Raw genomic sequence first — 13,480 nt, forward strand, 5'->3', positions numbered from 1 at the left:
TAGGACTCCTGTGGGCGTCTCCTCCCAGGATCCACCATCTGCTTACTATTATTCGAAACAGGCCTACAGCACGATGGCCCCCAGGATTCTGACTGGAATGGCTCTCGTTCCGCCCACTGTGGCCTGTGTCGCTGCTGCTCGGGGATCGCAGACAATCCGCACGGCACATTTAGACCCGTCCTAAAGAGCTCAAGCCCTGGACCTGGCAGTTCCATTTTACAAACCTGTAGTCCACTCCAAACCCCTGGCTTTCCCCCAGGAGACCAGACAGGCCAGTGCTACTTAGTTGATTCTGCAGGATAAGATCAAGGTCCAAGCTGATGTACCCACGTACTGCCCAGCTCTCCAGCCAACAAGGCCTGGGAGGCACGGGGGTTGGCTTCATCTTGAAATAACAGTGATAGGATAAGCTAACTACTGATGAGGTAAGATCAAAGTGGATGGTCTATTGGACGTTATGACACATGAATTTCAGAGTGCCAACACAATGTTGTCCACACACTCTACGCCGGGGAAGGCAGCTGGGTTGGGTGGGACACACACTGGATTAGGAGTCCCAGCTCTGTCACAAACTTGTTGCTTTGAATCTGGCAACTCCTCTGCCTCCTCGGGCCTCAGGTTTTTCATTTGTAAAAGGCAAATGTTGGACAAACATAACCCTAGTCTAAACACGTTCACATTTTTAAATGACACCGTGTGAGCCAAAACAAGCCCACCTGTGAGCTACCTAAGAATGTCACCACCTGGGCACTAGCCCACGGGTCACCAACCTTGCTCTGTAAAAGGCCACAGAGTAAATATTTTAGGCTTTACAGGCCAAGAGGCAAAATTGAGAATATTATGTAGTTGCTTAAATTAACAAGAGGAAAATCAATTTCCACAAATGTTTTATTGATGAAATTCAAAATATAATAATTAAGCACAATATCTTGGAATACAGGTCTACTAATGAGAAGAATGAAATTTCAGGGGGAGAAACCAATTTTGCTTAATCGGGTTTCAAGGGTAATGTTCTCTATCAAATCGGCTGCAAATGTTCTTCTGTAAAAGCATTCTTAGCTCACGGGCCAGTGGGCGGGCTGCACTGCCCCGCAGTTCGCTGACCTCCACATTAGACGGTTGCTAGCAGGGTGACTGGACAGCCTGGTCTGCCGGGGACAGGCCCTGTTCATGCCCATAGTCCCTGCTTAGTTATTAATAGCGCCTCTTTCTCTCCTGGAAGTGTTCTGTGTGGATGAGGAATTCTTTAGTAGTTTTCTGACTTATAGCTAAGATGGTTTTCCCTTGCAGGCTTTTAAGCAGGGAAGTGCTTATTATACGCCTAAATTAAACGGGGCCCTAAGTGTGGTTAGTTCTCAACACTCATTGTGCATAAAAATCATCTGGGGAGCTGGGAAAAAAAACAAGCATGGCCCTCACCCCCTAGTTCAATTGGTCAGGTTGGCACTAGAGTGTCTGTATATCTTTTAAAGAAGAAAAAGCTCCTGGGTGGTTCTAATGCACAGCTAGGGTCGTGGGAACATTTGGAGAATTTTGGCAGGCATGGCTTTGTCAAGAGCAATCAGGGAGCAGCGGGAGAGTGAAGGGCACCCAAGCTCTCTGGGAAACTGCAGTGCTGCAGGGGAACCTCGCTGCGGCCAGAAGTGGGGGTGCGGGAAGCCTTGGGGACCTGGACATTGGGGCGGACCTTACTTTGTATGCGTTGAGGACCTGCAGGGTGTTTCCAGATGCCAGCTTTAGCTGGATCAGTTCTTGGTTCCTTGCTTCAATCGTCTCTAAAAACTGAGCATTCTCAATCTTCAGCTGCTGAAAATCAACTTCGTGGAGGGCCTCACCCACCTCTTCCTTCTGCAGTTCAGAAAGAAGAAAGAAATGATGTGAGGTTGTGGCCTCTGAATGTATGGCTCACACCTTGCAACTCTGGGTGAGATATTGGAAGTCAATTATCATTCAGTCATTCAACAAACACAAGTGGGTATCTGCTTGGTGCCAGGCATGGTGCTAGGCACTGGGGATAGAGATCTGAGTAAATACGATACTCCCTGGCCTTAAAGAGCACACACTCAATGATGGTTCACAGACAGTTGCAGGTATTTACTCAACAGTGTGGGGTAGGGGGACATGCAGGGGCAGAGGGCACATGGAAGCCCCTTAGGCAGGCCAGGAGAGAATGGAAGGCTGGGTCAGGAAAGGCTTCCCATGGGGAGTTGGTGCCTAAACAGGAATGTGAAGGAAGAGTAGGAAGTGGGTTAAAAGTTGTTTGTAACCCACACATCTATGGACAGCTAATTTTCGACAAGGGAGCCAAAACATACAACGGAGAAAGGAAAGTCTCTTCAATAAATGGTGCTGGGAAAACTGGACAGCCACATGCAACAGAATGAAAGTAGACCGTTATCTTACACCATACACAAAAATTAACCCCAAATGGATTAAAGACTTGAATGTAAGACTTGAAACCATAAAACTTCTAGAAGAAAACATAGGCAGTACTCTTTTTGACATCGGTCTTAGCACCATATTTTCAAATACCATGTCTGACCAGGCAAGGGAAACAACAGAAAAAATAAACAAATGGGACTACGTCAAACTAAAAAGCTTCTGCACAGCCAAGGAAACCATCAACAAAACGAAAAGACAACCTAACAATTGGGAGAAGATATTCGCAAACCATACATCTGATAAGGGGTTAATATTCAAAAAATATGAAGTACTTATACATCTCAACAACAAAAAAACTAACAAGCCAATTAAAAAATGGGCAATAGATCTGAAGAGACATTTTTCCAAAGAAGATATACAGATGGCCAACAGGCACATGAAAAGATGCTCAACATCACTAATTGTTAGGGAAATGCAAATCAAAACTACAATGAGATATCACCTCATGCCCGTCAGAATGGCTATAATTAACACGACAGGAAACAACAAGTGTTGGAGACGATGTGGAGAGAAAGGAACTCTCATACACTGCTGGCGAGAGTGCAGACTGGTACAGCCACTATGGAAAACAGTATGGAGATTCCTCAAAAAGTTAAGAATAGAACTACCATATGATCCAGCTATTCCACTGCTGGGTATTTATCCAAAGAACGGGAAAACAAGAATGTCTAAAGATATATGCACCCCTATGTTCATTGCAGCATTATTCACAATAGCCAAGACTTGGAAACAACCTAAGTGCCCATGAAGGGATGAATGGATAAAGAAGATGTGGTATATACACAATGGCATACTACTGAGCCATTAAAAAAGATGATATCTTGCCATTTGCAACAACATAGATGGACCTCGAGGGTATTATGCTATGCGAAATAAGTCAGAGAAAGTCAAATACCGTATGATCTCAGTCATACATAGACAATAACAACAACAAACAAACACATAGATACAGAGATTAGATTGGTGGTTACCAGAGGGGAAGAGGGGAAAGAGGAGAGTGAAAGGGGTGACAGGGCACATGTGTACGGTGATGGATGGTAATTAGTCTTTGGGTGGTGAACATGATGTCATCTACATAGAAATCGAAATACAATGATGTACACCTGAAATTTTATAATGTTATAAACCAATGTTACCTCAATAAAAATAAAATAAAACAAAATAAAAATAAAAGTGGTTTTTAACCTGGAAAACCCAGTACAAGCAGTCCATAAATTCCCCTCTGATCACATGCCATTTCTACATTGCAGGTATATGTATTAGTATATGGGGTTCCCTCCCTGACCCGGCCCCATCTTACCTGTCCCACAAGGTCTGTGCCATTTTACACTGTGGTAGGCAATAGCCAAACTCGGGGCCTGTTCCCCATCCCCGTGCTCTACTCACGCTGTACTACCTCCTGGGAGGCATCTTCTTCCCACAACAATTTCTTTAATCCCCAGTATGACCCATCCTCCAGCTCAAATGCTCCCAACCTGTCTTCCACTCTGGGGGGTACTCCCTCCCTCCACTGAGCCCCTGGAGGCTGTAGCTCTATGGTCCCTGTTGCTGTAGCCTCTGTAGTGCAGTTACACATCCGCGCCTTTTCTCACCATCACCACTCCCTGCTAGTTTGTGAGCTCGTGAGGGCAGGACCCACATCAGTGTCATCTCCGCGCAGCAATGACTTTTAGGTTAAAGGTCATCCATCTACTCCCCATCTCACGCTTAAAACTCCTCTTTAGGATGCCTGAGCTTGCATGATGCTCAGAGTACCAGGAACTCACCATCTGGAGGCAGCTCATCTCTCTCACTGGCAGCTCCACTGAGGCCACGTTCTTTCTTACACTGAACTCAAATCTCCTTCGCTGACACTTCCACCCTTGGCCCTAGTGCCACCCATGGGGCCCTCTCCTGCTACAGAGGCCAGAGCACTTGCAGACAGCAGCATGGCCCTCCCGGGCCCTCTCTCCTTGGGCTCACCATTCCCAGGTCCTCTGACGTGCTGTCTGCTCCCCTTGCTCTCCAGCTCCCTCTTCTTTGTGGCCTCTAGTTTACTGATTCTTTCAAGCATGGAGCTCTCCCTGAGACACAATGCTCCAGGTCGACCTACTCAGAATAGAATGGAGCAGGACCACCCTCTTCTTGGTGGGGCAGTGATTCTCTGAGTGCAGCCTGGGCCACAGCATCGCCTCCAGCTGAGCTGACTTTATCAGGTAGCCTATGGCTAAGCCATCTGGTACCTGTGCTTTGGGGGATCAAAGCGGAGGATCTTACATTTGACCTTAGTCACTTCATGTTGTTAGAGCTGTCCTAGCTTGTTGAGTCTTTTGAGATCCCAAGTCAATCAAGCAATAGTCCCAGACACATTAATTCTCCTGCCCAACTTTGTGTCATTGTCAGTGGCTACCTCTGATCAACATGCCATCAGTGCCCATATATTCGTTAATAATAAAAATATTGAGCTAGGAGAGGACGGTGCCATGTAATCACATTCTAGAGGCCCTGTGCCATGTCTGCCTTTAATCAGGAGCCTTCAGGGTCAGCTGTTCAAAGACTCACCCAAGTACACTCTTACTGTGCCACTTAGGCCACATTCCCCAAGAGGGTCAATAAGGATGTCATGAGGGTCTTTTAAATTCAAGCCAACTCCATCTACAAATTTGCCAGCACAGTAACCATATGAGTTTCCTATGGCTGATATAACAGGTCACCACAAACTCAGTGACTTAAAACCAACACAAATCTATTATCTTACAGCTCCTGAGGTCAGAAGTCTGAAATGGTTCTTTAGGCTAAAATCAAGGAGTTGGCAGGGCTGCCTTCCTTCTGGAAGTGCTAGAGGAGAATCTGTTTCCTTGCCATTTCCAGCTTCTAGAGGCTGCCTGCATTCCTTTGTTCATGACCCCTTCCTCTGTCTTAAAAGCACATCACTTGATCTCTGCTTCTGTTATCACATCTTCTCTGACTTTCATGCTCCTGCCTGCCTCTTATAAGGACTCCTGTGATTACACTGGACCCACTCAGATAATCCAAGATAATCTCCCCATCTCAAGATCCTTGATTTAATCACATCTGCAACATCCTTTTGCCATGTGAGGTAACATATTCACAGATTCAGGAATTAGGATGTGGACATCTTTGGGGGGACATTGTTCTACCTACCACAGTAACCTTAAAAAAAAGAGAAAATGCCACATACCTGCCTTAATTGTAAAAGCATCTTTTTCTTCTGGACTTTGAGAGACACATTTTTCAAAAGTAATTTATCCTTTATATTGTCCTAAAAAAAATAAAAGCAAAATTTAATCTACTTCTCTTGTTCTTCCCTGCTGGTTTGAAAAGTTGGTAGGTCTGGGGCTGCAAACCAAACCTTGAGCCCTAACATTCAGTCATTTATTTTTAGGTCTTTTTACATCTCGCCAAGCTGGTGTTGCCATAGCATCTCACTCATGACCAAGAAGCAGAGGAAACTGGGTCTGCTCCATGCAAATTTTCTATTGCTTTTAGAGGCAAGATAATTTTGGTATAGGGGCCTTTCCTGACAAAATGATCTTATGATTCTTTGGTCTTTTATTCTCTTGGTAGTTTACATAATTTTTATTACTTATAACATGTTGGGGTTAGTAACCCTGTTGATCTCCAGGATCCAAAGCTTGACACGCTACAACATCTTTAAAAGTGAAGGAGCATTTTATGTCTCATCCTTATAATAATGGAACTCAAAGAGCCTGAGGTTTGCCTGCCACACTCCATGCAGTCACTTGACTAGACAGGCTCACACCTTTCTCAAGAAAATATATCAGATCTTGAAACAAATTACAACAATAAAAAGGAAGTCGATCTGAGATACTATTAATATTTATCCTGCCTTATTGATTTTAGCGTTGATAAACCTACATTTTAAGACACATACTATGGGGGATGCAAAAAATCTGCATATGTAGGCAACAGTTATGGTGGACCAAATGGAGCAGGGCTGCCTCACATGGATCATTTTTATGTCGTCATTCTATGAATCTATTCTCCCTTTCTAAGCTCTGACTTCTTGCCAACTCACCCTCCGGCGGTTCATATCCTCAATGTACTTCATCACTTTCTGAGTGGCCAAAATACTCCCTTTCTTCTTGGGTATGTTTTTTAGAATATCTTTTTCAAACTCATTCACTGCTCGCTTAACTTCAGTCCATCGAATTTCCGCTTCCTCAATGATAGCCTGGGGGAGTCAGCACAAAGAGAGAACAGAGTTCCCAAAAATTCTCAAGGATATATCCCTCTAAGGAAACCTAAGTTCTCAGGCCTCTCCATGTCCCAATGCATAATGGTTGTTCTTAGTCTTAGAAAGATGTCCTTAAGATACAAATTTACTATATGAATGTTATGGAGTGCCCACTGTGCTGTGGTGGCCCCACCCATGGGAATGCTCCCCACTGAGTGGCAGCAGCTCAGCCTCAGTGAAGGAGCCCCACCCACCAAGCGCAGCAGCACAGCTGGTCCCTCACTGAGTGCAGCAGCCCCGCCCACATGAGAGTGACCCACCAGCAGAGCACAGAGGCCCCACCTGTGCATGAGTACAAGACTGCCAAGTGGCTGCGGCCAGCCTGCACAAACACAGGGCAGCCCTACCTGCACAACTTCCAGCAGACAGGGCAGGATCAGAAAACACAGCTCCTGTTCCCTCCCAGCAATGGCAGGTGGAATCTGCAACCTGATGCTACCACAAACGCACCGGCAAAGGATCAATTCACCAGACACCATGAAGAACAACAGTAACACTTCAGAGCAGAAGGAAAATGACAAGTCACCAGAAACGAATCCTGAAGTCACAGAAATTTACAATCTAAATGACAGAGAATTCAAAATAATTGTCATAAAGAAACTCAACGAGTTACAAGAAAACTCAGAAAGACAGTTCAATGAGCTCAGGAATAAAATTAACGAGCAGAAGGAATACTTCACCAAAGAGATTGAAGCTCTAAAAAAAAACCAAACAGAAATTATGGAGATGAAAAACAGAATTAATGAAATAAAAAATAATCTAGGGGACAGCCCCAGTGGCCTAGCAGTTAAGTTCAGCATGCTCCACTTCAGCAGCCTGGGTTCAGTTCCTGGGCGTGGACCTACACCACCAGCAGCTATGCTGTGCTGGCAGCCCACATACTAAATAATAGAAGAAGGCTGGCACAGATATTAGCTCAGTGCGAGTCTTCCTCAGCAAAAAACAAAAACAAAACCAAAAACACCTAGAAACCATAAAAAATAGAGCTGACATTACAGAGTACAGAATTAGTGAATTAGAGGATAGAAATATAGAAATGCTTCAGGTGGAGGAGGAGAGAGAACTAAGATTTTTAAAAAATGAAGAAAATCTTTTGGAAATATCCAACTCAATTAGGAAAAGCAACATAAGGATTATAGGTATTCCAGAGGGAGAAGAGATGGAGAAGGGAGCAGAGAGCTTGTTCAAAGAAATAATAGCAGAGAACTTCCCAAACCTGGGGAAGGAACTAGAATTACAAGTACATGAAGTCAAGAGAACTTCTAATTACATCAATGCAAAAAGACCTTCTCCAAGACATATAATATTAAAACTGGCAAAAGTCAATGACAAAGAGGGCCGGCCCTGTGGCTTAGCGGTTGAGTGCGCGCGCTCCGCTGCTGGCGGCCCGGGTTCAGATCCCGGGCACGCACCAACGCACTGCTTCTCCAGCCATGCTGAGGCTGTGTCCCATATACAGCAACTAGAAGGATGTGCAGCTATGACATACAACTATCTACTGGGGCTTTGGCGAAAAAAATAAATAAATAAAATTTTTAAAAAAAGTCAATGACAAAGAAAAAATATTAAGGGCAGCAAGAAAGAAGAAAATAACCTACAAAGGAACCCCTATCGGGCTTTCAGCAGATTTCTCAGCAGAAACCTTACACACTAGGAGAGAATGGAATGATATATTCAAAATACTGAAAGACAAAAACTTTCAGCCAAGAGTACTCTATCCAGAGAAACTATCCTTCAGATACATTGGAGAAATAAAAGCTTTCCAAGATAAACAAAAGCTGAGGGAATTCATTGCCACTAGGCCTGCCTTACAAGAAACATTGAAAGGAGCCCTAAAAAGCAAAGCTTTACAAAACCTTGAGCAAGGACATAAACAGACAGATAAAATCAGAAAATTGCAGCTCTACAACAGAATAGGTCAGTAAACACTTAATTATAACATAAAAGATAAAGGGAAGGAAAGCATCAAAAATAACTATAAACACTTCAATTTAGTCACAAACTCACAACACAAAAAAGAATAATTTGTGACAACAATAACTCAGAAGGGGAAGAGGTAGTGGACGGAAACTGCTTAGGCTAATGGAGATACAAGGCTATCAGAAAATGGACTATCTCATCTATGAGATCTTTTAATTTTTTATTTTTTTATTTTTTTAAATTTTTTCTTTTAGGAAGATCAGCCCTGAGCTAACATCCATACTAATCCTCCTCTTTTTTCTGAGGAAGACCGGATCTGAGCTAACATCTATTGCCAATCCCCCTCCCTTTTTTTTTCCCCAAAACCTCATGCGGCCTCAGCATGGCCCGAGAAGCAGTGGGTTGGTGCACGCCAGGATCCAAACCTGGGCCGCCAGTAGCGGAGTGCGCACACTTAACCGCTAAGCCACGGGGCCGGCCCCTACGAGATCTTTTATACAAACTTCATAGTAACCACCAAAAAATCAGAGCAGAGCCACAAATCATAAATAAACAGAAAACTGAGAAAACCATCACAGAAAACAATCAAACTGAAATGGCAGTCAGAAATACAAGGGAAAAGAGATAACGTAAATATAGAACAACCAGAAACCAAGAGATAAAATGGCAGTATCAAGCCCTCATATATCAATAATCACTCTACATGTAAATGAATTGAATTCCCTAATCAAAAGACACAGAGTGGCTGCATGGATTAAAAAACAAGACCCAACAACATGCTGCCTCCAGGAACCACATCTCAGCTCTAAAGACAAACATAGGCTCAGAGCAAAAGCATGGAAGACGATACTCCAAGACAATGGCAAGCAAAAGAAAGCAGGTGTTGCCATACTTATATCAGACAAAGCAGACTTCAAGATAAAAAAGACAATGCGAGACAAAAAGGGGCAGTATATAATGATAAAAGGGCATTCCACCAAAAGGACATAACACTTATGAATGTACATGCTCCTAACACAGGTGCACCAAAGTATATAAAGCAACTATTAACAGACCTGTCAGAGAAGTTGACAGCAACACAATAATAGTAGGGGACCTCAACACCCCATTTACATGAATGAATAGATCATCCAGATAGAAAGTCAACAAGGAAACAGTGGCCTTAAATGAAACACTAGATCAGATGGACTTAATAGAGATATATATAACTCTCCATCCCAAAACAGCAGAATACACATTCTTCTCAAGTGCACATGGAACATTCTCAAAGACAGATCATATATTGGGAAACAAGGCAAGCCTAAATAAATTTAAGAAGACTGAAATCATATCAAGCACCTTTTCCAACCACAATGCTATGAAACTAGAAATCAACTAAAAGAAAAAAGCTGGGAAAGTCACAGATATGTGGAGACTAAACAACATGCTAATGAACAACCATTGGATCAATGAAGAAATCAAAGGAGAAATAAAAAAATATCTAGAAACAAATGAAAATGAAAACACAACATACCAACTCTTATGGGATGCAGCAAAAGCAGCACCAAGAGGGAAATTTATAGCAATACAGGCCTACATCAACAAAAAAGAAAAACCTCAAATAAGTAATCTTACACTACACCTAACAGAACTAGAAAAAGAAGAATATACAAAGCCCCAAGTCAGCAGAAGGAGGGAAATAATAAAAATTAGAGCAGAAATAAGTGAAATAAAGACTAAAAAAATAATAGAAAGGATCAATGAAATTGAGAGCTGGCTCTTTGAGAAGATAAACAAAACTGACAAACCTTTAACAGACTCACTAAGAAAAAAAGAGAGAAGGCTCAAATAAATAAAATTAAAAATGAAAGAGGAGAAATTACAATGGACACCACAGAAATACAAAGGATTATAAGAGAATACTATGAAAAACTATATGCCAACAAACTGGATATCCTAGAAGAAATGGATAAATTCTTGGACTCATACAACCTGTCAAAACTGAATCAAGAAGAAATAGAGAACCTGAATAGACCAATCACAAGTAAAGAGATTGAAACAGTAATCAAAACCTCTCAAAAAACAGAAGTCCAGGAACAGATGGCCTCTTTGGAGAATTCTACCCAACATTCAAAAATATTTAATACCTATCCTTCTCAAACTATTCCGAAAAATTGAAGAAGACAGAATGCTTCCTTATTCATTCTATGAGGCCAACATCATCCTGATACCAAAACCAGACAAGGACAACACAAACAAGGAAAATTATAGGCCAATATTGCTGATGAACATAGATGCAAAAATCCTCAAAAAACATTGGCAAGTTGAATACAGCAATACATTCAAAGGATCATACACCGTGCTCAAGTGGGATTTATACCAGGGATGCAGGGATGGTTCAACATCCATAAATCAATCAATGTGATACACCACGTTAACAAAATGAGGAATAAAAATCACATGATCATCTCAATAGATGCAGAGAAAGCATTTGACAAGATCCAACACCCATTTATGATAAAAACTCCCAATAAAATAGGTATAGAAGGAAAGTACCTTGACATAATAAAGGCCATGTATGACAAACCCATAGCCAACATCATACTCAATGGTGAAAAACTGAAAGCCATCCCTCTGAGAACAGGAACAAGACAAGGGTGCCCACTCTCACCACTCCTATTCAACATAGTACTGGAGGTTTTGGCCAGAGCAATTAGGCAAGAAAAAGAAATAGAAGGCATCCAAATTGGAAAGGAAGAAGTAAAACTCTCACTGTTTGTGGACGACATGATTCTATACAGAGAAAACCCTAAAGAATCCACCAGAAAACTATTGGAAATAATCAACAACTAAAGGAAAGGTGCAGGGTACAAAAGCAACTTATAAAAATCAGTTGCATTTCTATACACTAATAATGAACTAGCAGAAAGAGAAGTCAAGAATAAAATCCCATTTACAATTGCAACAAAAAGAATAAAATATCTAGGAATAAATTTAACCAAGGAGGGGGAAAGACCTATACATTGAAAACTATAAGAAATTATTGAAAGAAATCAAAGAAGTCATAAAGAAATGGAAAGATATTCCATGCTTATGGATTGGAAGAATAAACATAGTTAAAATGTCCATATTACCTAAAGCAATCTACAGATCAGTGCAATCCCAATCAGAAGCCCAATGACATTCTTCACAGACATAGAAAAAAGAATCCTAAAATTTATATGGAACAACAAAAGACCCCAAATAGCCAAAGCAATCCTGAGAAAAAAGAACAAAGCTTGAAAATAAACTATACTTAAAATATACTACAATGCTACAGTAATCAAAACAGCATCGTACTGGCACAAAAACAGACACATGGATCAATGGAACAGAATTGAAAGCACAGAAAAACCCACACATCTATGGACAAATAATCTTTGATCAAGGACCCAAGAACATACAACAGAGAAAGGAAACTCTCTTCAATAAATAGTGTTGGGAAAACTGGAAAGCCACATGCAAAAGAATGAAAGTAGACCATTATCTTACACCATACACAAAAATCAACTCAAAATGGATTAAAGATTTGAATGTAAGATGTGAAACCATAAAACTCCTAGAAGAAAATATAGGCAGTACACTCTTTGACATCGGTCTTAGCAGCATCTTTTTGAATACCCTGTCTACTCAGGCAACAGAAACAAACGAAAAAGAAAACAAATGGGAATACACCAGACTAAAAAGCTTCCGCAAGGCAAAGAAAACCATGAACAAAACAAGAAGACAACTTACCAACTGGGAGAAAATATTTGCAAATCATATATCCAACAAGGGGTTAATTTCCAAAATATATAAAGAACTCATACAACTCAACATCAACAAAAAACACAACCTGATCAAAAAATGGGCAGCGGATATGAACAGACATTTTTCCAAAGAAGATATACAGATGGCCCACAGGCACATGAAAAGATGTTCAACATCACTAATTATCCGTGAAATGCAAATCAAAACTACAATGAGATATCACCTTATACCTGTCAGAATGGCTATAATTAACAAGCCAAAAAATAAAAAATGTTGGAGAGGATGTGGAGAAAAGAAAATTCCCACTGCTGGTGGGAATGCAAATTGGTGCAGCCACTGTGGAAAATAGTATGGAGATTTCTCAAAAAATTAAAAATAGAAATACCACAGGATCCAGCTATCCCACTACTAGGTATTTATCCAAAGAACATGAAATCAATAATCCAAAGAGATTTATGCACCCCCATGTTCACTGCAGCATTTTTCACAATAGCCAAGATGTGGAAGCAACCCAAGTTCCCATCAAATGATGAATGGATAAAGAAGATGCAGTATGTATACAATGGAATACTACTCAGCCATAAAAAAATACAAAATCATCCCATTTGCAACAACATGGATGGACCTTGAGAGTATTATGCTAAGCGAAATAAGCCAGACAGAGAAAGCAAACACCATATGATTTCATTCATATGTGGAAGATAAAAAAACACATGGATAAAGAGAACAGATTAGTGGTTACCAGAGGGTAAGTGGGGGCGGGGGTGGGGGGTAGGCAAAAGGGGTAAAGGGGCAGGTAAGTATGGTGACGGATAAAAACTAGACTATTGGTGGTGAGCATGACACAGTCTATACAGAAACAGATATATAGTAATAGACACCTGAAATTACTTCATATGACTTCAATAAAATACTTAAAAAAAAAAGCATGCCTCAAAAAAGTTATAGTATCCATTAAAAGGGGTTGAACAAACAAAAACATGGCCTCAGGTATCTCTATAAATATGTATTTCCACATCTGAAATATTGTTTATCTACTTAAAATTACATTATAACATATGATATGATATAATATAATACAATATAATATAA

General features: G+C 41.2%; 1 protein-coding gene across 1 annotated transcript in view; it reads right to left on the reverse strand.

The window, feature by feature from the left end:
- CFAP263 (cilia and flagella associated protein 263) overlaps positions 1–13,480 on the reverse strand; it is a 32,165-nt gene that overhangs the window by 13,303 nt on the left and 5,382 nt on the right. The window contains exons 4-6 of the mRNA XM_004431662.3: positions 6,482–6,637; positions 5,624–5,704; positions 1,693–1,848 (exon numbers count right to left, since the gene is read on the reverse strand). Of these exons, the coding sequence (XP_004431719.1) occupies positions 1,693–1,848; positions 5,624–5,704; positions 6,482–6,637 (393 nt within the window). The remainder of the gene's footprint in view (positions 1–1,692; positions 1,849–5,623; positions 5,705–6,481; positions 6,638–13,480) is intronic.

This window comes from Ceratotherium simum, chromosome 30 (genome assembly GCF_057802395.1).
Source record: "Ceratotherium simum simum isolate JZ-2026a chromosome 30, ASM5780239v1, whole genome shotgun sequence".
Classification (NCBI taxonomy): Eukaryota; Metazoa; Chordata; class Mammalia; order Perissodactyla; family Rhinocerotidae; genus Ceratotherium; species Ceratotherium simum.